This window comes from Fusarium subglutinans (assembly GCF_013396075.1).
Source record: "Fusarium subglutinans strain NRRL 66333 chromosome Unknown NRRL66333_c0000113, whole genome shotgun sequence".
NCBI classification, from domain to species: domain Eukaryota; kingdom Fungi; phylum Ascomycota; class Sordariomycetes; order Hypocreales; family Nectriaceae; genus Fusarium; species Fusarium subglutinans.
Window position 1 is genome coordinate 1 of NW_023502176.1, and position 23561 is coordinate 23561.

The 23561-nt window shown below is 48.5% G+C and overlaps 10 protein-coding genes across 10 annotated transcripts; 4 read left to right on the forward strand and 6 right to left on the reverse strand.

Annotated features, from left to right (window-relative positions):
- Positions 1-3275, forward strand: FSUBG_8297 (Centromere I protein; the record flags this gene model as incomplete). Its single annotated transcript, XM_036686690.1, has 8 exons — positions 746-833; positions 884-1193; positions 1307-1378; positions 1427-1523; positions 1601-1771; positions 1823-2086; positions 2134-2251; positions 2299-3275. Coding segments are annotated over 8 exons (2097 nt in total), but the record flags the coding sequence as incomplete, so codon positions are not given.
- A 388-nt stretch (positions 3276-3663) lies between these two features.
- On the reverse strand, positions 3664-4527 carry FSUBG_8298 (ATP-binding protein cassette (ABC) transporter; the record flags this gene model as incomplete). The annotated part of the gene is made up of 1 exon (XM_036686691.1): positions 3664-4527. The coding sequence occupies one exon, from the start codon at positions 4525-4527 to the stop codon at positions 3664-3666; it is 864 nt and encodes a 287-aa protein (XP_036536155.1).
- Positions 4528-5192: 665 nt separating this feature from the next.
- FSUBG_8299 (DNA polymerase delta subunit 2) lies at positions 5193-6869 on the forward strand (the record flags this gene model as incomplete). Its single annotated transcript, XM_036686692.1, has 4 exons — positions 5193-5239; positions 5297-5606; positions 5662-6595; positions 6649-6869. 4 exons carry the CDS (start codon positions 5193-5195, stop codon positions 6867-6869), a joined length of 1512 nt encoding a protein of 503 aa, XP_036536156.1.
- A 205-nt stretch (positions 6870-7074) lies between these two features.
- On the reverse strand, positions 7075-8748 carry FSUBG_8300 (uncharacterized protein; the record flags this gene model as incomplete). Its single annotated transcript, XM_036686695.1, has 1 exon — positions 7075-8748. One exon carries the CDS (start codon positions 8746-8748, stop codon positions 7075-7077), a length of 1674 nt encoding a protein of 557 aa, XP_036536157.1.
- Positions 8749-10561: 1813 nt separating this feature from the next.
- On the forward strand, positions 10562-11605 carry FSUBG_8301 (L-serine dehydratase; the record flags this gene model as incomplete). The annotated part of the gene is made up of 1 exon (XM_036686696.1): positions 10562-11605. One exon carries the CDS (start codon positions 10562-10564, stop codon positions 11603-11605), a length of 1044 nt encoding a protein of 347 aa, XP_036536158.1.
- A 169-nt stretch (positions 11606-11774) lies between these two features.
- On the reverse strand, positions 11775-12240 carry FSUBG_8302 (apoptosis-inducing TAF9-like domain protein; the record flags this gene model as incomplete). Its single annotated transcript, XM_036686697.1, has 3 exons — positions 11775-11959; positions 12019-12142; positions 12208-12240. 3 exons carry the CDS (start codon positions 12238-12240, stop codon positions 11775-11777), a joined length of 342 nt encoding a protein of 113 aa, XP_036536159.1.
- Positions 12241-13575: 1335 nt separating this feature from the next.
- FSUBG_8303 (membrane-associating domain protein) lies at positions 13576-14538 on the forward strand (the record flags this gene model as incomplete). The annotated part of the gene is made up of 2 exons (XM_036686698.1): positions 13576-14039; positions 14094-14538. 2 exons carry the CDS (start codon positions 13576-13578, stop codon positions 14536-14538), a joined length of 909 nt encoding a protein of 302 aa, XP_036536160.1.
- A 546-nt stretch (positions 14539-15084) lies between these two features.
- On the reverse strand, positions 15085-18453 carry FSUBG_8304 (uncharacterized protein; the record flags this gene model as incomplete). Its single annotated transcript, XM_036686699.1, has 7 exons — positions 15085-15871; positions 15921-16050; positions 16100-16409; positions 16462-17334; positions 17383-17471; positions 17518-17657; positions 17711-18453. 7 exons carry the CDS (start codon positions 18451-18453, stop codon positions 15085-15087), a joined length of 3072 nt encoding a protein of 1023 aa, XP_036536161.1.
- A 651-nt stretch (positions 18454-19104) lies between these two features.
- On the reverse strand, positions 19105-19979 carry FSUBG_8305 (uncharacterized protein; the record flags this gene model as incomplete). The annotated part of the gene is made up of 2 exons (XM_036686700.1): positions 19105-19900; positions 19954-19979. The coding sequence occupies 2 exons, from the start codon at positions 19977-19979 to the stop codon at positions 19105-19107; spliced, it is 822 nt and encodes a 273-aa protein (XP_036536162.1).
- Positions 19980-21634: 1655 nt separating this feature from the next.
- On the reverse strand, positions 21635-23561 carry FSUBG_8306 (acid phosphatase; the record flags this gene model as incomplete). Its single annotated transcript, XM_036686701.1, has 3 exons — positions 21635-22394; positions 22458-22823; positions 22873-23561. The coding sequence occupies 3 exons, from the start codon at positions 23559-23561 to the stop codon at positions 21635-21637; spliced, it is 1815 nt and encodes a 604-aa protein (XP_036536163.1).

Consider the following 23561-nt stretch of genomic DNA (forward strand, 5'->3'; position numbering starts at 1 on the left):
GCTAAGAGGGTATTATTAAAGCTTAATTAACTATAATAGTAATATAAAATCTATAATAAAAAAGGGGTAATTATAGGGTTTAGGGGGAAAATATATTAAGTTTTATATAGATTTAGGAGCCTAAAGTTAAAGACCTAAAGTTATAATATTAGTGTAATTAGTAAAAAAGGCTACGAAAAAGGCTAATTAATTACGTAACAGGGCACGTGACCGTTACGCCTAGAACATCAGTATACTATCAGTATAAACAGGAGGTAGTTTATATATATACCAAGGACTTACTTAGTTAACCCGGTATTTATTTATAAAAAAAAAAAGGCAAATACCAGGGTTGTTATGTTTCCCTCATTATATCTACTCAATCTTCCGTATTAAATGGGTACCCCTCAGGAAGCAAGAAAATATTAAACTTTAATATAAGGTATTGAAAATAACTTAAGAGAAGACATCTTGAACTTATCTTAAATTTATACTAATTTATCTCAAGTCTTTTTGTTATTGAGGATTATAGTCCTGAGTTTTCTTTCGTCCCCTATGGACCGGCGGACCTACAACTTCATGCCCCGCTCCGAACGAAACCCACTCCAACCCCGAAAACCGTAAAACGCGTCGTCTCCTTGGCCGACGCGTCTTCCGTTTTCCGGGGTGTCCCACTCATTCACTGTCAACCCAAGGCTACCGCTCGGCCCCGGGACCGCATATATGTCTCTTTTTGCCTGACATCTACTGAGCACTGCAAACTCAGAAAATTCGCCAGCATATGGAGACGGATGTAGATCCCGCTTCGGCGGGTCACCAGGAGATTCGTCTTCTCGTGGACGAAGTTATTGAATGTGAGACTGCCCGGGCAATGTACAAAGGCATTGACTTATATTCCGCGTAGCATCCAAAATACCCGCCAAAACACGCGCAACCAACGTCAAACCTGCTATTACTAGCCTTACCTCACTTTCATATGAATGGGGCCTTTTACCTGAGACCCTTGACGATCTCATTGTTCTCGTCACAACTCCAAATCACCTTGACCAGGCAAGCCAAGCTGCTATCATCCGAAATCTGTATCCCGTGGCACCTATCTCTCGAAAATCTGTTCTTCAAGTCATCTCCTGCCTTGGACATGGAGCCCTCAAGCCATCTCTTACTCTCCAGGCCGCTCTACTCAAGTGGCTCATTACAGTGCACCACACTTTAGAGTCACCACAAACGCTTTCTCAAACCTACTCGGTTCTGTTTAATCTCCTCGATACCGCGGCCACTCGGCAAGTTTTCCTTTCTTTGCTTTGAGCGATTCACTAACTCTCCTCAGACCTAACCTCAGCCACCTCCTGGCTCTCGTTACCAGACGCAAACATGTTCAGCCTTTTAGAATACAAGCTTTGTAAGCATTGCAGTTGAAGACGCCTGTTCATTCGCTCATATACCACAGGCTTAACCTTTCCCGACAAACCGGACATGACCCGTCCTTGATCGGTCTTCTAAGAGTCTTTAAAGACTATTACCCCGAGGTTATTATAGGAGACGCGGTTCGTGGCAAAGCATCCTCCTTCAAGGCTCGTTTTTGCATATCTTTTCACTACTGCTCTTACTGATTATTTGCCAGCACCCCGATCCGCAATGGCGAGCAAGGCTAGACGAAATCCAGGATGCACATTTTCATCAAACAGAAAAAGGCACATTACGACCTCGAGATGGCTTCCGCGTCCACCGCCCTATAGGGCGTAGTACTAGAAACAGAATTATCCCTGTAGTCCAGACGTCTTATGTGGCAGAGGTTCGTCTGCAGCAACGTGCTGTGCCGTGTGAGTAATACTAACATTGCTAGAATACGGTTACATTAGAGGAAATCGAAAATGTTGCCAGCTTTGTCAAGAATCTTGACAAGCTCGAACTCCCGAATCAACTAGTGGCTGTTCTGGCAGATCCTTTGTTGCAAAAGCTCATGCTTCTGAGGCCAGACGGCGAATCTGAACAGAGATTAGCCAACTGGCTCAATGGGGTTCTACAAGATGTTCGTGATGGCGATGCAGATGAAACCACCTTCTTCGACATGCTGGACATCCTACGGGAATATGTTGTTTCTATCAAGGTATGTTTCTTGCTGACTTGGCTAAGGGTATATCTGACCAGGGCCAGAACCTTCCTCCTCTCCTACTTGACTTTTTTGCACGCTTTCTTCCGCTTTGGGATGGCTCTGGACGTCGCGATGCTATGTTTGAGATCTTGTCTTACGCCCCATTACTGGACTTTGAAGGTCAGTCGAAGCTGCTCTGACTACCTCGCCACGCTAACACTCCCTAGGGTTATACAAACACATCTTCAAGCCCCTTGAATCTGCAACTCTTGATAATACCCCGGAATCTCTGCTGGCACTTCTCACCTTTTACAAGAACCTTCTTCACCACTGGACAGTTCTACTTGAATCCAGTGACACAGTGCCAGACCATGCCAGTGGCACTATCACGGCCTTGATCCGACACGTTAATCCACTGACCCTCACACTCTGCCAAACATGTCCTTCTGTCTCATCACGTTCTGCAATTCTTGACTTCTATGAGCAAAACGCCAGACTCGTTAGTCATCAGGTCCTCAAGCACTATATTTGCATCGAACTACCCCCTTCATCACTCATCTACATACTCTTCTTCAGCAGCTCTGCAGCCATTGTCTCACGTATGTGTGCCATTCTGGCCTTTTATAAGAAGGGTTTTGAGATGGCGATGCTCACCAAGCCGGATCGTGAGAAAAGTAATCGCATTGACTCTACATCATATAACAGGACTTTTGTCAGCCTTTTCAATGGCTACCTCATGGACATGTGCAATTGCTTTTGGCGCGGCAGGGCTTTTACTAACAGTGATCCCAACGCAATGGGATGTATGATTCCGAGGAGCCTCGTGCCTGTTCTGTCGTCGTATGTGACTTCTGTGGACGAGGCTCATACTCTATCATCTCTCTTCTCAATGTCACACTCGCCACTCCTGAGCTTGCAAAGCAGACGATGTATTAGAAGCCTTGAGGATGCCGAAGTCGATAGTGATTCCTCTTTGCGCGTCAGGCATGAGGGACCGCCGACACAGAGCAGCCTTGGGCAGTTGGCAAGTTCCGGGGGTTTACGCATCTCGTGGCAGGATTATAGGGTCAAGGTGCTCGAAGCGTTGACTGCTAGAGGACTGGGGGGCATTACGGATCTTTTGAAGAACACCATGACCGTTCTGAGGAAATTAATAGACGGCGATGGCAGCTCCAGGCCAACCACGTCGCAGTCATTTCAATGACTGATGATGAGAAAATGAATATATTGTCCCTTGTACCATATGTTAAATTAGGTATGATCCGACTGGTCTAGTTTCGTTATAAAAAAAAAGTCCGCGCTCTTGGTTGAAATTTACCGTGCTAAGCACTCCCAGTGCCATATCATGCCGTCGTCATGCATCAAGTGTTGAAAAGAACAAACGCCGCAGAATACAGGGTTGAGAACTGTTTCCCTTTGAGTCGAACGCCATGCATGAGTGACCAATGCCACCAATTCTCCCCCTATTGCGACCCTGCGCCGAGAAATGCAGTTGAGTGCTATCCGTCTTTCTGAACTCCAACCCGAAAACAAATGAAACTCGGGGCGATTGTCAAGAATGCTCCAAAGTAAGAACCTCCGCCAGAAATAGTTTATGCTTCGCGCTGCTTAGACTCGTCGCCATAACCGCCGATCTGGATGCCTCCAAAGCCGTAGGTCTTGCCTTCGGGGCCACGCTTCATGTTGCTCCGTGGCCCTCGCTCCTTCAAGTCCTCTCGAAGCCAGCTCAGGACGAGCTCTCCGAGACGGCTATTGCCAGAGGCACCCACAGTACCATCGATGGTGGCGAGCATCTTGTCAGCCTCGTCCCACTCCTTGACAGTTCCAAGATGCATATGGGCAAGATGAGTAGGCCAACCGGCAAGGTTATCCAGAATATGAGTAGCGTAGACAATGGTACATTCTCGAATCTCTGTCTCACGCTTGAGCCAAGCCAGAAACTCAGCACGGCTCAGAACATCGAGATCGACTGTGATCTCATCCAGAAGTAAAACGGTCCACGGTCTCACCAGACCCATGGCAAGCTGGACTCGACGACGCTCACCATCTGAAACAGCATGCATACGCCAATTGGTGTCGACGTCAAGCATCGCGACGAGCTCGTCTCGTCGATCAGGGTATGCATCGCCACCAACAGAGCGAAGCAATTCATTGACGCCGATGTCGGTTCGAACAATGGGGTTAAGAACCCATTCCAGACCAAGATAAGTGACACCCTCAAGACCCTCCTTGAAAGGATCTACACCGCAAATAGAGATGGTGTCACTGGGCGCAAGACGTTTGCCGGCAAGAAGACGAAGCAGGGTTGTTTTACCGGCTCCATTAGCACCGATCAGAAGTGTTCGAGACCGCGGAGGAAGATCCAAAGTGATGTTGTTGATACCAGTCGAGTAGTCGGGAAAAGTGTATGAGAGGTTGTTGACTTCAACACGGGGAGGCTTAGGAGGGGGTGTCATGATGAGTTCAAGATGTGGTGACGCCTTGAAGGAGAGGACGAGAGAGAGGCAGAAGGATGGTCAAATTAAGAGGTCAGGACAATGAGAAGAGGATTGAAAGGATCTCTGGAACATAAATTTGGGAGGATTTGATACTTATATCATCAGATAGTAAGTGTCATGAGAATAGCGAGTCAGAGATTTCTGTTCCCCCTTCAAATTAGGTACAATACGAAGAAGATTGGTTACCTCAGCCGGTGACAGGCGGGATCCGTTGGACATGAGGATTCCTGCCTGCCTTCCTGAACCCCGCTATCGTTTGTGGCCGCACTCCACTATCGTTGTCGTTTCTAGTTAGTGAACCCTCCGCCTAAGATCCAGCACGTCATGACACCTGAGACCCATCGAGTCCCTTATTAGTGGAACGATTGCCCACTAATGAACGCTATGAGTCCCCTTATCCGTTGCCTAGCCACTTTACGCCAATTCGCGTCTAATCGCGGACCAAGCTTCTTCACGCGTTTTCATCCTGCAGCTAGAAGCTTCAGTTTAACTATTTGTCGAGCCAATTGCACAACTACGGTACACGACGAAACCTGTCCCTCCCTGAAACTTCCTGGGACTTCCTTCAGCCGCTTCATTCGTACCGTCAACCTGCAAACACCCCCATTTCGGGGCCACTGAACATGGTGACCCTCGAAGATGTCAAAGGGAGCCTCTTGCGAAAGCCCTCGTAAGCTGTGTTTTGACACTCATTGAAGCAAGCACTGGACTGACTCGAAACCCTCAGCGAAACCTCTCACCAAGTCCCCACTCGGAGCGCCTCCGTTTACAAGCCACTACAATCCTTTGTCCTCGACAAGCAACGCTCTTACAAGCAGCAGTATGGCGATATGTACTTTTTGCGTCTCACCAAGATAAAACCAGCTGTCGATAGAGTAGCCGCAGAGGCTTGGAAAGGCACAAAGATTGGCGAAGAGGAAGCGCAGAGAGTTGAACGAGTGCTTGATGTTCGGCAGGGAGAGCTGTGCTGGGTAACTGGCACCGTATACATGGAGATGCCACTGAAGCCGAATATTCTGGAGGACGTGTCTAAGGATGTATGCCATATTAGTTGCCGATCGATTATGAAACGGAATGCTAATGTGTCCGTAGCGTTGGATCTCCGCTCCTATTCTGACACCGAAATACTTCTCACAGGACGACCAGGTCATGTTGGAGGATGAGTCGGGCCGCATCAGGCTGGTTGGCGATGTGCTGAAGACCGTAAACTTGGTCACTGGATGTATTATTGGGGTCATGGGCACAGAAAACGCCAACGGCGAATTAGAGGTCATTGACATTAAATTTCCCGACCTCCCTCCGCAACCTGACCGCTGGAGCCTTTCGAAGCCCAATTCAGAAAAGGCCAAGACAAAGGACGAGGATGAGGATATGGCTGATGCCTCTGAAGCCAAGAAGGGCAACAGCAAGATTGCTATTATTTCTGGCTTGTCTTTCTCAGGCACTGATGCTGCTCACGCCCTCGAGCTTGAACTCCTTTCCGAGTACTTGCTCGGTGAAGCCATGACCCCCTTAAGCCAGATCGATGTCTCTCATGTTAGCCGCCTTATCATAGCAGGAAATTCCATCTCGACAACAGACCGCAAACCTCCCGCTGCAGACGAGGCGCATCCAGAAAAGAAGGCCCAGAAGAAGTACGGCTACGACGCCAGCGCCTACAACCCACTCCCCTCCCAACTCTTCGACGCGTTCATTGCCGAACTTCTCCCTTCCATTCCTATCACGATGCTCCCTGGTGCTCAGGATCCAGCGAACGCTAGTTACCCGCAGCAACCTGTACATCCAGCAATGTTCCCTTTAGCACGAGCGTATGCCCGTGACCCAACAGCTCCAGCCACCCAGGCAGGCTGGTTTGACACTGTCACAAACCCGTGGGAAGCGGAGCTCGAAGGATGGAGGTTTCTTGGTACTGGTGGCCAAAATGTTGACGATGTTTTCAAGTACGTTGGCAGCGATGACCGTCTTGGCATGATGGAAGCTATGTGTCGATGGCGTTGCTGTGCCCCGACTGCACCCGATACGCTATGTGAGTACATGACGACCCAAATTTTGATGTCTCGAAGCTAAAACATTGCGTAGGGAGCTACCCATTTCAGGACGATGACCCTTTTGTGATGCAGACTTGCCCTCACCTCTATTTCGTTGGCAACCAGCCACACTTCTCTACCAAGGTTATCCACGGACCTGAGGGTCAGTCCGTAAGACTTGTGACCGTACCGAGTTTTGCAGAAACAAAGGAGCTAGTGTTGGTCGATACAGAAACACTCGAGGTGGAGAGGGTCAAGATATCTACAACATAATGCGATAAAAGGATGGACATGGTGAATAGACTAGGTATGGCGAGATACCCCGAACTGTAGTTGATTAAATACGCTAAGCTATCCGTGAGCAAGTTGATCGATCATCCATCCATCCATTCCTTAGCAGAGTATTCGCCTCGACTTGCCCCTTTCTCGACGCTTCCACTGAGCCACGCATCTATCTTCTCAATCATAGAAACCCGTCTTAAGGCTCATAGTCCGACTCCTGGTCTTCTTCCTCTTCTTCCTCGCTCTCCTCCGACTCATCGTGTTCCTGAATGTGCAAATCGTCTTCATCATCGTCAGTCGCTCCAGATGAAGCCCCGCCAGCGTTGCCCTGCTTGCCATCATCGTCCTGGGCGCACTTCTCGCAAACCTGGAGAATGAATTTGCTCAGCTGGGCCATTCTCTGGTGGATCCTACAAAGCTTGTTGTAGCGGAAGTTCCTCATCTGAGCATCTGTTTTGAAAAGATCACTACTCTGAATTTTGACGTCTCTGTCATCGCTTTCATCCTTTCTTTTGTCCTCAAGCCCCTGCAACACCAGTTGCCTGTGAAATCGCAGTTGGTGGGTACGAAGAATGAGATCTGTTGAGGAGGGCCAAGCACCATTGTTGAGATATTCGTTCAAGATCTGAACATGTATTCTCTCACAAGGTAGTGCCCTCAATGCGATCATCAGCTCCGAGGTTGGCTGGAAAAAGTCGACAAAGGTAAACTTGCCATGTTCGAGCCTGGGGCTGATGACGATCTTGAGCGTGTGGATGTTGGCATTATAAGGGGCCTTGGCAAACATCTTAATGGCATCGACCATGAATTCCTTCGTAACTGCATTGGAGCGACTTGGGTCGGCCTTGACCGTGATGAAGCGAAAATACTGAGCGTATTTGGCAGTGTGGATAGTCCCAGGCTCGTGGACTGGTAGTGCCAAAGGATTAGTGTCTCTGTTGGCGGTGTTTTCCTGGTCTCTCATGCCAGGCTCAGGGACATATACGTCGTCATTGACTAGGTCCTGGATGTTGGCCATCCCGTGATATTGAGTAGGCGCATCCCGAAGAAGGTAGAGAAAGATGTTTTCGCCGTACATGACGCCTCTCGCTTCGACAAAGACCTTCTTGCACACCATGAGGATGCTGATGTCTAGGCCAGGATTCTTTCGCTGGTACACGCGCCTCCAGCTATCGTAAACAAGAATAGGGTTGTCCGACAAAAGGAGACCACGATAGATTTGTTCACGAACCTCGGCGGGAAGGCCCATGAAGCTGAGGCGTCTGGGGTTCTTGACTTTGATCCTGATAGGGAGTCTAGGTCGAGGCTTTGGAGCCGGGGAATTCCGGATAGCACCGCTGCGACCTCGTTGAGTACGGTTCTGACAACGGGCAGGAATGGGATTGGTATTCTTCGGCAGCAGCAGCAGAGCCCTACCTCGACGTGAACCTGGATCCCGTTGGTAGGCGTTGGGGATAGCGGGAGGGGGTGCCGTCTCATCTTCGTCAAACGACTCTTCTTCAGGAGTTGCCTCGCGTGGTCCCCAGATGAATTGACTCATGGGAATTCCATACTTCTTAGTGAAATCTCTCAAGAGCGGCGCTTCGACGATCAACTTGTTGTTGTTGTTGGACGCCTTGACTAGCTGTGAGTCTCTGTCGGGCTGAGGCTTGTAACGCTTCTTAGGAGGTTCGTTTTTGGAAGCCATTGGGCTTCTCTTGTTTCCTGTTGAAACGGCTGAGTCGCTCGAGGATGATGGGCTACCTGGTGCAGACGGGCTACTCGACGAAGATGAACTTCTTGGGGAGGATGAGCAGGTCTTAGATCGAACGGCCTGTCCGACTTGAGCCCTGGTCATCGTTTTCTGCTTCACCTTGCACGTGGGCGCCATGGTGTGCAGTGTAAGTGCAGAGTATTGAAAGAGGTGGATAGCTTTGAGTGAGTTTGAGGAGAGAATGAAATGAGTAGTGTTGGGCAGAGAAGAAGTGGTGTTGTGGGGAAGATGTGGAGGGATGAATGTGGAGGAAAGGAAGAGGAGGACTCTTTTATATCGAGATCAGGGGCTGGTGATTCACAGCTGCATTTCAATGAACACTGGATGAAGAGGCACTGCTTTTGATAAGTTAAGCAACCAATAATATAATTTCAGCCATTTCTCGATGCTACGTTTTTCGATTGTTCCAATTTAGTTAATCAGCCCCTTTTTTGAGTTGACGATGTAGGAAGAGCACAAACCGGTATCAGGGTTGGTATGTCGCTAGGTTGAGGCATGGAGTTGACTTCAAACCCAGGCTTTGTCAAATGTTCGGCAGAAAAGATAGCGGCAACGGGAATAAAGCAATTTCCACTGAGAGAATGGGCGCAATATCGTCGCAACTGGGTGTCGGTCTTACCTCTACCACGCTTCAAAAGCATAACAGGCGAATCCTGACAGAAGGCTAGATGCAAGACAAGCACGATAAGTCAGAAAAGATGAAGGACATATTGCGAGTTCGGCACCTCAAAGACATGACACCGCATCAGTGGGTGATGACAGGATCAAGTGATTTGCCATGCCTGGGAGAACTAACAGAACCATCAGATGAGTTAGAAAAGTCCAAGAGACGACACCGATGCCATTACGGAGTGTATCAAGGCTGTAGACGACACAGCCACTAACAGAGAGCTTTACCAAGTGTTGTGAGACCAAGGCGTTAACATCCAGCTCACGCCCATGAACCAAGGCCTCATGGACGCTTGAAGAGCCTCGTTCGATGATCCCTAACATGGGTAGTCTTCCAACGATTGCTTCAGTACGAAGTTTTCAGCACACTCTTATAGCAAACGCAGGCTTCAAAGTCGTAACGCTTCTATTTCCATATTGCGTTGAATAAATTTCGTCTGAATGAATCTTCCCAACAGTCAATAATGCTGTGTACACTGTGACCAACGGCCGCTGAACTCTTCTTCGCATTTCTCTATAGACTATTGCCTGGTGTGAGGCGACAGCATCTCCTTTGGCATGGCTGTCGCTCACTGAAACGAATGTGTCAAGCCACTCGGATGGCTGTAACCCAAATTCATCCTGGAAGATACTCTAGGATCATATTACATGGGTTAAAGGGGGAAGTAAACTCTCACACGGGGGGGAAAGAAAACTCAGGACCTTGACCCTAAATTATATAAAGACTTAGGTAACTTAGTATAAGTTTAGGATGCCTCTTGCTGACTTCGTTTTGATACCTTATATCAAGGTCTAATATTTTCTTACTCCCTGAGGACTCCTCCCTCCTTCATTTAATTCAGACAGTCAAAGGCTAGAACCATTTCGAAGCAATGAGATGCACTCATCACTGCATTTGCGCCTTTCGTTTGGCAAGTGGATACAGTCTAAGGGAAATATTTGGGGTTCCAAGCCAAACTCCGCAGTGCGCTAAAACCCGAAATTCAATAAGACTCTCAACAGTGTTCTTGTGGTTCTTACTTGGTAACCAGGCATCTATAAAAATCAATATAGCCTTTTTCTACTGACTCTCCATCTCTTTATATTCACCAAATTCTGATCATAGCACCCTGTCCCCCCCGAGTCGCCTTTACTTCCCTTCCAAGCTTAATCGATCACTACTGGAGTCAAAGTGGCAACAAGATAGCATCTCAAACTGTCAGCAAAGGCAATTAAATCCAATTGTCATCATGGGCTCCCTCGGCTCCGATGCAAAGTTACCATGGATCCAGACGCCATGTCTCTTGAATCCTCAACTGTCCCGCGTGGCAGGCTGGTGAGCTTCACCGACACGACACAGATCAAATCAACTAACATCATCTGGAGCAATGTGTATCTCAAGCTTGAGAATCTTCAACCGTCAGGCTCTTTCAAGTCCCGCGGCATTGGCAACCTTATGACCCAAGCAGCTGCTGCAGCCACAGGCCCGGTCCACTTCTACTGCTCCTCTGGCGGCAACGCTGGTCTGGCATGTGCAACTTCTGCCCTCTCTCTGGGCCAGAAGGCGACTATCGTAATTCCTACCATCATTACTGAGCTCATGAAGGGCAAGCTTCTCGACCTTGGGGTGGAAGTACACCAAAAAGGCAGGAATTGGGCCGAGTGTGACAAGTATATGCGTGAGGAGCTATTGGCAAATGATCCCATGGGCATATACGTCCCGCCTTTCGACGATCCTCGTGTTTGGGATGGTGCAGCAACTATGGTTGATGAAATCCGAGATCAACTTGAAGAGCCCATCGAAGGGATTGTCTGTAGTGTCGGCGGCGGTGGTTTGATCAATGGCCTGATGCAAGGTGTTGAGGGCCGTCCTTGGCAAGATAAGAAACCCGCTGTCGTTGCCGTCGAAACGAAGGGAGCAGACAGTCTCAATGCAAGTGTCCTTGCCAAAGAACATGTAACACTCCCTGAGATGACCTCGATCGCAACGTCTCTGGGCGCCACTAGAGTGTCAGAGCAGACCTGGAAATGGAGCCAGCATCCTTCAGGTACTATGAAGAGCCTCGTTGTATCTGATGCGGATGCTGCCATTAGTGCCGTGCGTTTCGCTGACGATGGGCGGCATTTGGTTGAAGTCGCTTGCGGTGCTGCCCTAGCCCCCGCTTATCGTGGGGATTTGAGAAGAGTACTTGGACAGGGCATGTCCGACGAGGAATGGGGTGAGAAGAACGTGGTGATCGTGCTTTGCGGTGGCTCGAATGTTACTCTGGGCATGCTTAATGCATATCGGGATAAGTATCAAGGGGAATCCTCGATCAAGATCTGAGTGAGTCCATAGAACATACACATATACATATAGAGACGGGAGTAGATAAATAGACGGTTGATGTTCAGAACTTCCTCGCAAGCGGCGTGTCGCTAACCGTAATCTCTGACTCTCGTCGCCAGCCAAGTCCCTTTTGTTGCGCCAAACTCCCAGATACCCTCGCACAAGTCTAACGTTTGCTCGCACCCCTTCCACCCTTTGCAGTTCCCTTTTCTGCCTTAGCCTGGTCAACAAACTCTTTCATGATCTGATGTAAATCAGGATTCTTTCTGGCGAGAAGTAACACATCATCTGTTGTCACTGTGGACCGCCCAGCGTGGTTGCTGAAACTCTCCAGGTCTGTGGCAACGTTTTCTGTTTTATAGTCAGCACCCTTTCGCGATACCAAAGTGAGAGCGGTGATTGATGTTTACCGATTTGTGTCCAAACTAGCTCTGTGAGTGCGCCGATGAACTGTGGTGTGGCATTTCGGTTGCGGCGTAAAGACTCCTCATCAACTATTTGACCAACTGCGTACCACAAGGCAGCCTTGAGGCGCTACATTTAATTGATTAGCTAGCTGTTGGTGCAATATTTCCAGAAACGAAGCAAAAGTTTCCTACCTCTCGATCTTCGTCACTGGTTGTGTCTACCATTTCGATCTTTCTTTTGCTGGGTCAATAATGCTTCAGTTGTTCGATGTTAGATACTGAACGTGTTTATTAGACGCGTTGTGGGGTAATAGCATGCTGCACAGCGGGGTAAGGTACGCAGCGAACGACAGAACTTCACTGACATTTCGATAGCAGGTATAGAGGAAACTCTCAGCCTGGAATAATAAATACGAATTGAGAGAAGAGATAAGGGAAGCAATCTATTACTATGGAGCTAATAGCAGTGCATTCGGGATGGCCACAGATATCATGTCTTTATGCTCTGTATACGGTTTGCCAGACAAAGCAGATATATAATAGTAGATAATAGTTGGTGATGCCTCTTGAATGCTAATGCCAGGAAAAGAAATAATGACGGCTTGCTTATAAAAGTGGCTCTCCGCTCCTAAGTCTTCCTAGTGGTGAATTATGTGCTGAGTAGGGGCACCAGGCTCTCATGGCAACGAAGCTGTAAAAATAAACCAAGGTCGTTGAAAGAATGGATATGGCTAATGCAGGGACATCCAGATCCCTTTATAACTTTTAGCTAAGGTAGATGGCATACCCCTGTCACGATGTTCGGAACTTGAGCAGTTCTTTAATCAACCTTTCGGCAGTTCTTAGCCCTCCCTGTCCATCTCTTCTTGCTAAGTTCTGGGTTAATAGGTAAAACTTCCAGTCGAGTTGATCTCCCGGTCTCAGTCGTCATTGGCGTTCAAGTTTTTCCAAGGTTGACATCATCAGGAACCTGAGACTGATGATCGACAATGGGTAGTCTAGTCTGCTCCACCGAATGTAGAAGACTATACCGGCATATATATTATTCAGTTTTCCATATTTGCGCAAAGATTGAGGTAGATGTTTGTTCGCTTGGAAGCTCTGATATTCTTCCTCCTCCTGGTTAATAAGAATGGTTCTATTGGACAATGATGTAGGTAGATGAAGAAGAAGCTCTCCTCAATTCCAACTCATCCAAGCCACAACACGCCAGCTTCTCCACTACCGAAACAAAGGCTGTGTAGCTCTTCATCCAATCACAAGCCTATAAGCCACACACCCAACGCCGTCATCACCAAATTCGGCCGCTTTAGCATCGCCACTCTTAATGCGATCAACATAAACTCGGCCACTTCCACACAATCAGATGCTTTGCAATGGCGTTGGGAGGGATCCCAGCTACGTAATAATGGATGTCTTGCGCAAGCTTAGTCCACATACGCAAGAAACTACTTAACCCCCGAATTCCTCACCCAGTTTACCTATCTATCCCCTCCACGGACCTTAATTCTCACATCTTTGTTATTTTCTTTGACAATATTCGTATAAACAAAAGTAACCATGGGTGCGAAATCAGGAACCGCCCTCAAGTTTCTTCAATGGTTCATTCGTGGCATTCAGTTTGCCTGTGCAGCCCTCATCCTTGCCATTTACTCCTACTTCTTAGCCACGCTCCATAACCACAACCTTCACATCAGCGATACCATCCGTGCTGTGGAGGGTATCTCTGGTGTAGCCGTTCTTTACACTGCTGCAGCTCTGGTACTTGTCTGCTGCCTCGCTGGTCGTACGCTTTCTTCTCTCTTCGCAATTATCTTGGATGTCGCTTTCATCGGTGCATTTATCTACGTTGCTGTTGCCAACAAAGGTGGTGCCAGCAGCTGCACTGGCTATCTTGACACCCCCTTTGGCAAAGGAAAGGCTGGAAACACTGCTGAGGGAAGTGATGGATTCACTGCTTTGCCCAGTTACCGCACGGCTTGCAAGCTTCAGTCTGCTTGTCTAGCTGTTTCCATCATCGCCATGTAAGTCGCAAATCTAGACACATGCATACCGCAACCCAGCTGACATTTCAACAGCATCTTCTTTATATTCTCCATTGTGATGGAGGTTGCCCTTGCTCGCCACCACCGCAAGGAGAAGCGCTTCGGCCCCAGTCCTGCTAACGATTACACCTCGGGTTATGGCGCCAAGGGTGGATTCCTGGGCCGTCTTTTCCGCCGCCGCAAGACTGCTGCCGCCGAAGAAGGTCATGACTTGCCGGAGCATACTCACCCTGACCAGCTCGATACACATCGTCAGAGCCACACCACAGATCGCACCGCTGTCAACAACTACCCTGACAATACCTACAACAAGCACGATAACACCGGCTTCAGTTATCAAGACCCCAAGTATGGGCGCCAGGACGGTTATGGTCAGATTCACTACCCTGAGCCTGAGTATGGTGTCACTCAGCAGCCCGCTCGCCAGACCGAGAATCCAAATTATCGCTACGAAGACGGTGTTTACGATCGCACTTAAGATAGAACGAAGGAAACTGGAAATTCTAATTGGAAAACTGCACAGAATGATACCCCGAATGTTGCTCTAGGCAAAATTAACATGTCGCTCATGAACATTCACATCATGTTAGATAATATGGCTTGACTAGCCCGATTAATGATTAATCATATGCATTTTAATCTTCTCAAAGCCGGGATAATAGTGGTGAGCCGGTTTTCACTGATGACCGTCCACTTCAAGGCTGGGCTGTTCACGTTTTCTTTTTGCCCTGAACTCAAATCTCTTGGTTTATTTTTGTCTCCGGGTCTTTCGCCGCTCGAAATACTTTATACTCATCTGACAGGCTGATGTCTTCGCTTTAATCTCTTCCACGTCCATATCATCGCAGCGCCAAGCTTCAATAGGTATCAAAGAGGTTGAGCTGATACATTCCAGGCCGATCGCTAATGTAACGGGAAACCCACAAATTTTGAGTCTTAACGGAAAGCAAACAAACAACTTGCTATTCTTCAATCGCCATTCCAACCAAAAGCGCCCAAGCAAGAACCCCTTTGTGTAACAGGCTTACCAGACCTCACCGGGCTCTAGTTCGCTCATGCCATCGTCGCCTCCCCCATCTGTCCAATTCAACTCCAGCTTCTCAAGTTCCCTGGAGAAAAAGTCCTGCTCGTCTCGCATGGCAGCTCTGATATCGGGCGCGATCTTGTCTGGGTACCGGCGAAGGTTAAGCCAGTGTGTTAGGCTGCGCAATGCTTGTTCTAGGGGAAGCGCTGCGTCCACTTCGGCATCCACATCACTTCCCGCAAGCCATTCGTCCTTCAGCTCGGGTCGACAGTGCAGATATATCGCTGTGATCACCCGCATGTTGCTCTGGCGCCACTTACGGCCGCAGTAGGGAACTTGGTTCTTGAACAACTTAAGCGTGTAAAGGCGTAACTCTGGTTGAGGTACTTTGAGAGACTTCCTAAGGATTGTTGACGACTTGTATTGGACAAGCAGCAAGTTTCGGTGTGCTTTGTTTTTGCAAATCTTTTGCATTACCCTCAAGTAATTAATGAGGGAGAAGAAGTTGCGGCGCGAGAAGTCTGTGATAGGCTCTGTCGGTTGTTGATTGAGGGGATAGCCAAGCTCGTCTACTTCGGGTCTCGTTGAAGAAGCGTGGTCATCGCTGTTGGTGTCAGTGTCTTCGTCGTTTTGCGTAGTTGGCGACCGTCTTCTCCTGATCGGTGGGGGCGCAGCCTCATCTTCACTCTCTTCTATTTCTTCGTCATCCCCTTCATCTTCTTCCTGCACCGAGTCTGCAGCTGCCTTATCTCTAGATTGCGACAACAGGTTACAGAAATGGAAGAAACTAGGAATATTAGCAGACTGGCTCTAAACTCTTAAGTATTGCCCCGTACCTATTTTCAGCGCGGTCCATTTTGCTGTCGACCACTTGCTGAACATCTTGATGAGCAAAGAGCTTGAGCACGAGCGGGACGTAGTTAGAGTCCAATAGAAGTTGCGTCATATACTCGAACTTGAGGACATCTATTTGATATCAGCAAAGAAACCAATCGAATAGACTCTGTCAACATACGGGAAACTCTCAGCCATTTCAACAGGAGTATGAGAATCCCAGTCATGGCTTTCGATGTAATTTCCCGAGTCCTGGCGGCGTCAACTTCTTCTAACGATAATTCAGGTGTCGGTGGTTCAGGGAGGCTCTGTCCGGGCAACTCCTGCTGCTGTCTATTCACCGAAGGACCGCCGTTCATGCCAGGATTGTTACCTCTACCCATTCCTGGAGGTGCTTGTTGAGGTTGCTGTGCGACGATTGCTGTCACGTTAAGAAGAATCGGCCGCAGCAGGACTATCACAAGCGATTGGAGGTGAGGCAGAGCATCACGCTAAACGTCGTCAGCATCTTCCCCATTTCCATGGTTCGTGTTTACCACCCACATAGAACTTTTCAATGGCAGCAAGGCGTTGTTTGTCTCGTTCAGACAACAGCTCTGGTCGAGGACCATAGTCAATTTCCGTTTCAGGAACGACGGGATGCTTTCTCTTCTCCTCTGCTTTTGTCTGCGCTTTTACCGCCTTCAGAATCTCTTGCTCTTCTGCCGAAAGCTCATTAAGGTCCAGGCCCTCAATCTCATCGTCGTCATCATTGTGGTCACTATTATAACCGCGCTCAAACTTGAGAAATCGCTCGCGCTCTTCCCAGAGCTGGCGGGTCGCTCGTGTCATCCTGACTCGTTTTGAGAACAACTCTCCAGCTTCAAGGATGGAAGCGGGAATATCGCTTCCTTCCCACTTTCGGCCTACCAGAGCATGTTGGAGACCAGAAGGGCCTTTTCCGCCAGCAAAGTTGCTCGACGCATCTAAAGGAGGGTACATGAAAGGGAAGTTCTGGTTTGTTTGATAATTCTGTTTCTTGCCTCCCTTGCCGTTTACCGCTGGAGAAGGGGGTGGCGATGGCGCTGGGGTTGCAATGTGTACTGGTTGGTCAAGAATCGAGGTTCCTCCACTATGAACCTGGGGTGGCGCGGGAATGATACCGTTAGCACCGTTATTCCTGGAAACTTGACTCGAGAGAGGAGGTAATAAAGAGGTATTATCTGCTTCAAGTGGAATGGCTGGTCGTGGAGGTACATATGCTGGGTATTTTGATGTGATCTCTTGCCGAAAAACGTGATAGTCTAGGGGTGACGCAGTGATGGTCTTCTTATCAGCTGCTTTGTCTCCCATCTCATTAGTTGCGTCTTTGATAGCTTCGAGCTCTTTGGTTCCACCAAAAACAAGTAGAATTGATTTCCAAAACAGTAGAAGTATCTGTTGAAGGATGAGCATCACGGCGTAAAACACGACTACTCGACATACCTGAGTTTGGGGCATGGCATTTTGCTCATCCCATCGTAATTTCGAAGTTGCTGTAAACATGTAATCCACCATCGAGGGGTTGAGTTCCACTATTTCTATGAGTCAAGGCCATATGGAAACGAAGAAAAAACTCACAGAGTTTTCCGTAGGTAGAGGACATGTCTTCTGGGTCGTTGAGAGTTTCCTGTACTGCAACGTACATGATGGTCATCAGATTCATCAACTCATCCTGAGCTTCTTGGGCGCTGTTATGCTGCCCTAGAGGATCCCCTGACCTGGAATCTATATTCAGTTTCATCCTGACAAGGGTACGTCAGGCTATGCTCACCATTGTACTTCGAAATTACTCCGCAGGGCTTCCCATATCACGGGCAGCCCTTCCAAAGAGCTAAGACACTCGACTCCAGCCTTGATAGCCTGTAACTGCGGAATACTCGCAACAGATCGGCTATCCCCGGGTGTCGCATTCGGCATGGCAGTATCATTCCAACGGCCCAAAACCAGATACACCAGCTTCCCAATAGAAGCTGACCGTAATGCAGCATCGTTGGATTGCACGCCTGCTATAGCGGTTTGGACAAACCGTGCCCGAGTATCGTTATCTGCATCATCCCATGAGTCCTGAGATCTTGCCTCATGCTGCCAGTGCCACTTAAAAGCTCTCTGTGCAGCACTGAGCCTAACCCACTGTGGTACCTGATAGTTGAACCACTCGTCTATCTCTTCGGCATGCGGACCCACGTCGGTGTACTCAAAATCATAGGCAACAGGATCGGCGCGATTGAACTCTGCTACTATATGGCGTAATTGCTGGAGAGAGAGCGAGTCGGTCCCCGAAGGCTGGTCATTTGAAGGAAGAGGCGCCATAGGAGCGGCTGGAGGGGCGCCTTGTAGAGAGTTTCGCTCGAGGGGAGGCCGTGCTGCTGTGGGCGGCGCAGGAACCGGGGGAAGGTCAGGTTGTTCGGCCTCGCCGGCGAGGTCAGCGATTTCGCCTGTGTCAGTTACATCTTCTATCGGATTAACAGGTTGCGCCTCGTCTTGAGAGGCCCTCGGAGGCCAGGCGTTGCTCATGGTGTTGGTCGGTTGCTCGTGAGGTTGATCTAAACAAATGCCCCGCCAAAGTCGATGATTTTTGTTTCGGTACTTAAGCCATAGTGAAATTACTGCTTGATTAAGTGTTGGTTACAAAAAAAACAAGCACCCGACTTTTGTCTCAGCCGATACTTTGGGGAGACCGAAATGTATGGCAGGTATGTTGGGTGATAATGGTTGTAGACGTGGCCTGGTTGAGTTGATGGAGGAGAGCACCCGACACCTCAGCCTTGGGAATTGGTAACGCCTGCCGAATATAATTGGCGGATGCTCTCAGGTACCGATGCAGGTCCTGGAGGCGCAACTAAGAGCCACCCCATCCTCCTCAACTTATCATAATTGCCATGGTCATTAGATAAGGTACCTGCCTTAAGTATGTACTTACTATGACAGCAACTACCTTAGTACATATAAGATAACCAAGTTAAGAAAAGCTCGAGTTGAACTACAATTTCGTATTTAAATTTTACCATACAACTATATCTCATAGGCGTTTTAACCTAAAAGTACCATAATATACCTATATATCAAGTTACGGAGTACATAAATATAACTCAAAATATTTAACATTCATAATTTAAAAATTGAAAAGTTTATTAAGTAGCACTTCTCTTCGTCCTTAGAATTCGTTCACTCAGAACCTGACGAATCTGCATTAGAGCCATTATCCTCATCTCCTTCTTTCAACACTTGCTTCTGTCCTTTTGCTTTTGCCCTTTTCCGTAGCTTCTTCAGACGATTCATCCTCTTCTTCTTGTCTTTTACATGCTCTTCTTTCTCGGCCAATTTCTTGACTTCGGCTGCTTTCCTCTCTTCCATTTCTCTTGCTCGTTTTCTCAAAGATATCCGTTGTTTCTTTCCTGGGCGCCGTTTTATTTGAGCCATTTTATCATGTAGTTCTTTATTCGAGCTGGCTTTTCGAGTGATAGCGAGTTTCGTAACCTTCCAAGGAACCTCGAGGCCCCAAGCCCTGTCGTGTGATCTTGCCAACACTTGATCCCCAGTCACTGCTGCTACAGTATACTCATGCTTTCGTTCTGCAGAGATGTTCTTAACCACATAGTAAGCGAGTGGCCGACCGCTCACCAAAGTTCCATTGCCTGTTGGTCCGGGATCTTCCTCCAGCACGACCTTTTGACTTGGTGGGGCTTTGCTGAAAAGTCGAAAAACAAATTCCTCTTCCTCATCATCCTTGGCAGCGGGAATAGCCTCTGATTCTCCAAGGTCGTTATCACGAGACCCATTGCTTCCTGTGGGAGCACAGTCGTTCATCGCGACTTCAGGGGTCGATTCTGCCAAGAGGTCCAGCCCCAACGATCTTGCAATCTGTGCATTCAGTTTTGCGCGCAACTCGGCATCACAGATGCCGTCGTCACTCCAATTGTCTGCGCCATCATCTGATTTGTCCAGATCTTCTCTTCGAACCCTGAAAAGCAAGTTAATACATAAAAGAATCACGGTAAGCAGGCCATCAATTACCTCTTTGCTTCAGTCACTTCAAACATGCTGCTCTCTCTTGTCAATAGTAAAAAACTGCAGGGGAGACGAAGTGCGATTATGGGCAAGTTTGTCCCAATACGAAAATAGACACAAGGACCACAATGTTGTAGAGCATGCAGCAAGATCAGGGAGACAGATTGGCGGGGATCTTTCGAGGCTGGGCCACGTCTAACAAAAGTCAAGGTGCTTTAAAGCAGGAAAACCCCCGTATACCAAAATTCCGCGATGGCAGTGTGTTATCTTATCGCCCTGCACCAGCCACATCTACTTTAGAGTGCCAAAATTGTATTGGATGCGGATCGTGCCTACCTTACCTAGGTACCTAGTAGGTACTAGTTAGGAACTTAAGGTTAGTAGGCAGTACTGAGCCAGCGAGCCTCTAATCAAAGTATTGAATATTTGTCAAAAAGTTTAGTGTTCGCAGCACCAGATGGAACTGGTGATACCTTCTAATTGTCCGTTGATTAAAACACAATTATGTCCAGTGCCATGAATCAGTGATATTATGTTACACTTACCCTAACATTCCCTCTGCACACTAGTCAACCTGAGCTTCAGCTCTTCAGGTGAACCAATCAGGTTACCGTCTGTACTTACAGAACAGATCTATTGACAAAGCCATCCCCCACGATAGCCCTGCCTAGAGGCTCAAATACGACCAGGCTATTGGGACATTAACTTGGCACAATGCAAGCATGAGGGGACATGGCATTAGATGGTCCGGGCCTCGGAGGGCCATTTTCGATGGTGCGACGTTCGTGTGACCTCAGCTATTGATCACTTCTAAGTATAAAGAGTCCAAGGCCCCGAGTCTGCAATGTAGTTTACAGTACAAGCGTTTCATTGCAAGGACCAACGACTAGGTACCTATTCATTCCGCAGCGCTACTCAACTATCGATTCGGACTTGCACCTCCTTCACAATAGCGATCAATCAAACTAGTCACTTCAAAGCCCAAGGGAATCTATTCGTCACATTCCGGTTGTTCTTTTAACTACTTCATCGATACATAAGGGAAGTCGAGCTCAGTGACAACTTTTTCAACATGCCACTTGACAAAATAAACACCGCCCTATGACGGAGCTGGTACAATCCGCAGATTTATACCCGCAGGAGAAAATAAACGAGAACATCAACAAACAAATCAGAGAAGAAGATACGCCCTTGTTTCGCCTGACCCGTCCTTTAGCCCCAGACATGCAACGGCGTCTCGAATCGTTGCAGAACCAGCCGCTCTGCATTAATGAGAGGTTTCGAATTGACCAGTTCCCCAGCGTCATTAGCCTCTAGTCATCCGTTATCAATCCTCGTGTATCAAATCCTCTTCACTCTTTCTTCTTCAGCCAATCCTTTTCACCTCCATTAACTCTTCATCATTCTTGCCTCTGCTTCCGGCTCCGTCTACTTTCTGGTATCCATGTTTCAAATCATTGCAAGCCACCCAATTCAGATTGCCAACACCATCCGTCATAAAAGAAAAGAAAGGGAAGGAAAAAAAACTCCAGTAGGTATTGTTACAAGCTCACTGACAAACGAACTAAGCGCTCCACAAGTCCAGTGGTTGTTATGCTTCTCGTTAGGCCAACATCTTTTGATGGCAACTTTTTGTATATCGTCAAACGCGAGCTCCCTAACTGTGGATGAAATAAGACATAGAAGTCTAGTTCCCGTTCCAGGAATACTGATGCATGGCATCAAAAGAGCCTCTCGCAGCTCCGTTATAGACCGACGAACCCTGCGGCTGGCTCGATTCGGTCTTCGTTGGTGACGATCCCGCAGGTGTACTCTTGTACTCGTCCTGAGGGAAGGGGTATGGTCGAGACTCGGCAGTGCTGGCATATGCCAGATTCGTACTATGCTCCCCAGACGCTGACGTCCAAGTGTGCGCAGGCGCGTAGTAGTCCCTTGCAGGCACTGACGGTGGCCCAGACGTTTCTGGGTTGTAACTGGGCTGCGCAACCTCGCTAGAACTCGAGTTCACGGGGGCATACGGGGCGTATCGATATTCTGGAGAGGCGTCGGTGTTCGCTATTGAGCCAGCACTCCTTATCGATGGATGACTCATATGTCGTGGGCTTTTCAACGGCCTTGGGTTATCGACGTAACGAGGGATGTTCATGGCCTGGTCGTGGCTTCCGAGCGGAGTGGTGTGTATCGATAACTGCGGAGGGCCAGTCGTTGTCTGCATGTTATAAGTATACTGGGATCGGACTGGTGGGTGCTCCGAATCATTCGTTACCATGGATAGGGGCACAGGGGGTTCCATCGATGATTGGATGGGCATTCCTTGTGATTCAGCAGGGAAACTGGCCGTACCAGCCAGAGGGCCCATTGATGCGGCAGGGTAACTCTCTGCACCGGAGGTTGGGATATGACCCAAGGGCACTTGGGCCGGCGGTGTCCCCCAAGTTGGATATGAGCTACAAATGAATCAGTACAGCTCAAATCGAGATACAACCAGGTCGACCCAGGCGCAAACTCACTTAGATCGTATTGGGCCTAATTGTGTGCCCGGGATCTTTGGCGCGTTGAAGGTAAAGGCTGTCCGTGGGAGCTGAGCGTCAATGCCTCTCGGTTTCGCTTCCTGGTGCTTTGCGCTCAGGGGGCCCGCAACAACTCCCACTCCAGTTTCCACAAGGGCTTGTCCTCGAGACCCTGCACTGGATCCCAACAAAGGGATCTCCTTTCGAGCTTGAAAGTTACGAGGGCTTCGCCCTCTGACGACGATAGGCGCCGTCGTGGATTCCGTGAGCACAGTCTTGTTGCCGTTGGCCAATGTTCCAACTACTTTGAGATGAAGGACGAAATGTTGCTGGAGCTCCTTTCGACGTCCATTGTTTGCAGTTGCACTGCGATCGTATTAGCAAGCGAGTGTTGCCAGTGCAGCCATTGACTTACATCCTGAATTGAAGGCGTCGCCACCCGATGGGGTACACGGCATATTCGCCATCAGATTCTGTCCCATCGTCCTGGAAAGGAATTAGGGGCAGAGACTGCGGTTCTTGATCCGGAGTTTGGTTTGTCTCGGGTGAGTTTGGTGGAGGGGTTTTCCACGGAATCACGATTAATCGGACCGGGTTGCCATCAACAGACTCGATGGCAGATATAGTAACCTCCATGTTGCTGACTGCAACAGTCTCTCCAGATTCAGTGATCACAGACAGTTGACCTCGTGGTGTAACAAGAGTGCCGCTGATTTGAAATAGATTTCTTCGGTAACAGGTCAACTCAGGCTGTCTGAGCGAGCCATCCGATGTATTTGCAGGCATTTCGGAAAGGAAGAACATCCCGTGGAGTTGAGCGGACAGCTCTAGTTGTTGCATGCGGCCTTGCTGGTCAACTATTGTGTGTTTATCCTGTGTCCTCTTGAAGGCTAAGAGCTTATGCTCGTGGCTGGCTGTCATCTTGGAGCTATCGTCACGAAGATCCTGGACAATTTCCTGGTAGGCAGGCGGCTCTGCTTCAGAGAACGACCTCTTCAGGTTTGGGTAGCCATGATGCGAGACAATTTCTGGGTGCGCAGGTCTGTCGTATGCTTCTTGGTCGTCTTGAGGGTATCGGCTGTAGGGGTAAGAGGGCTGATCCAT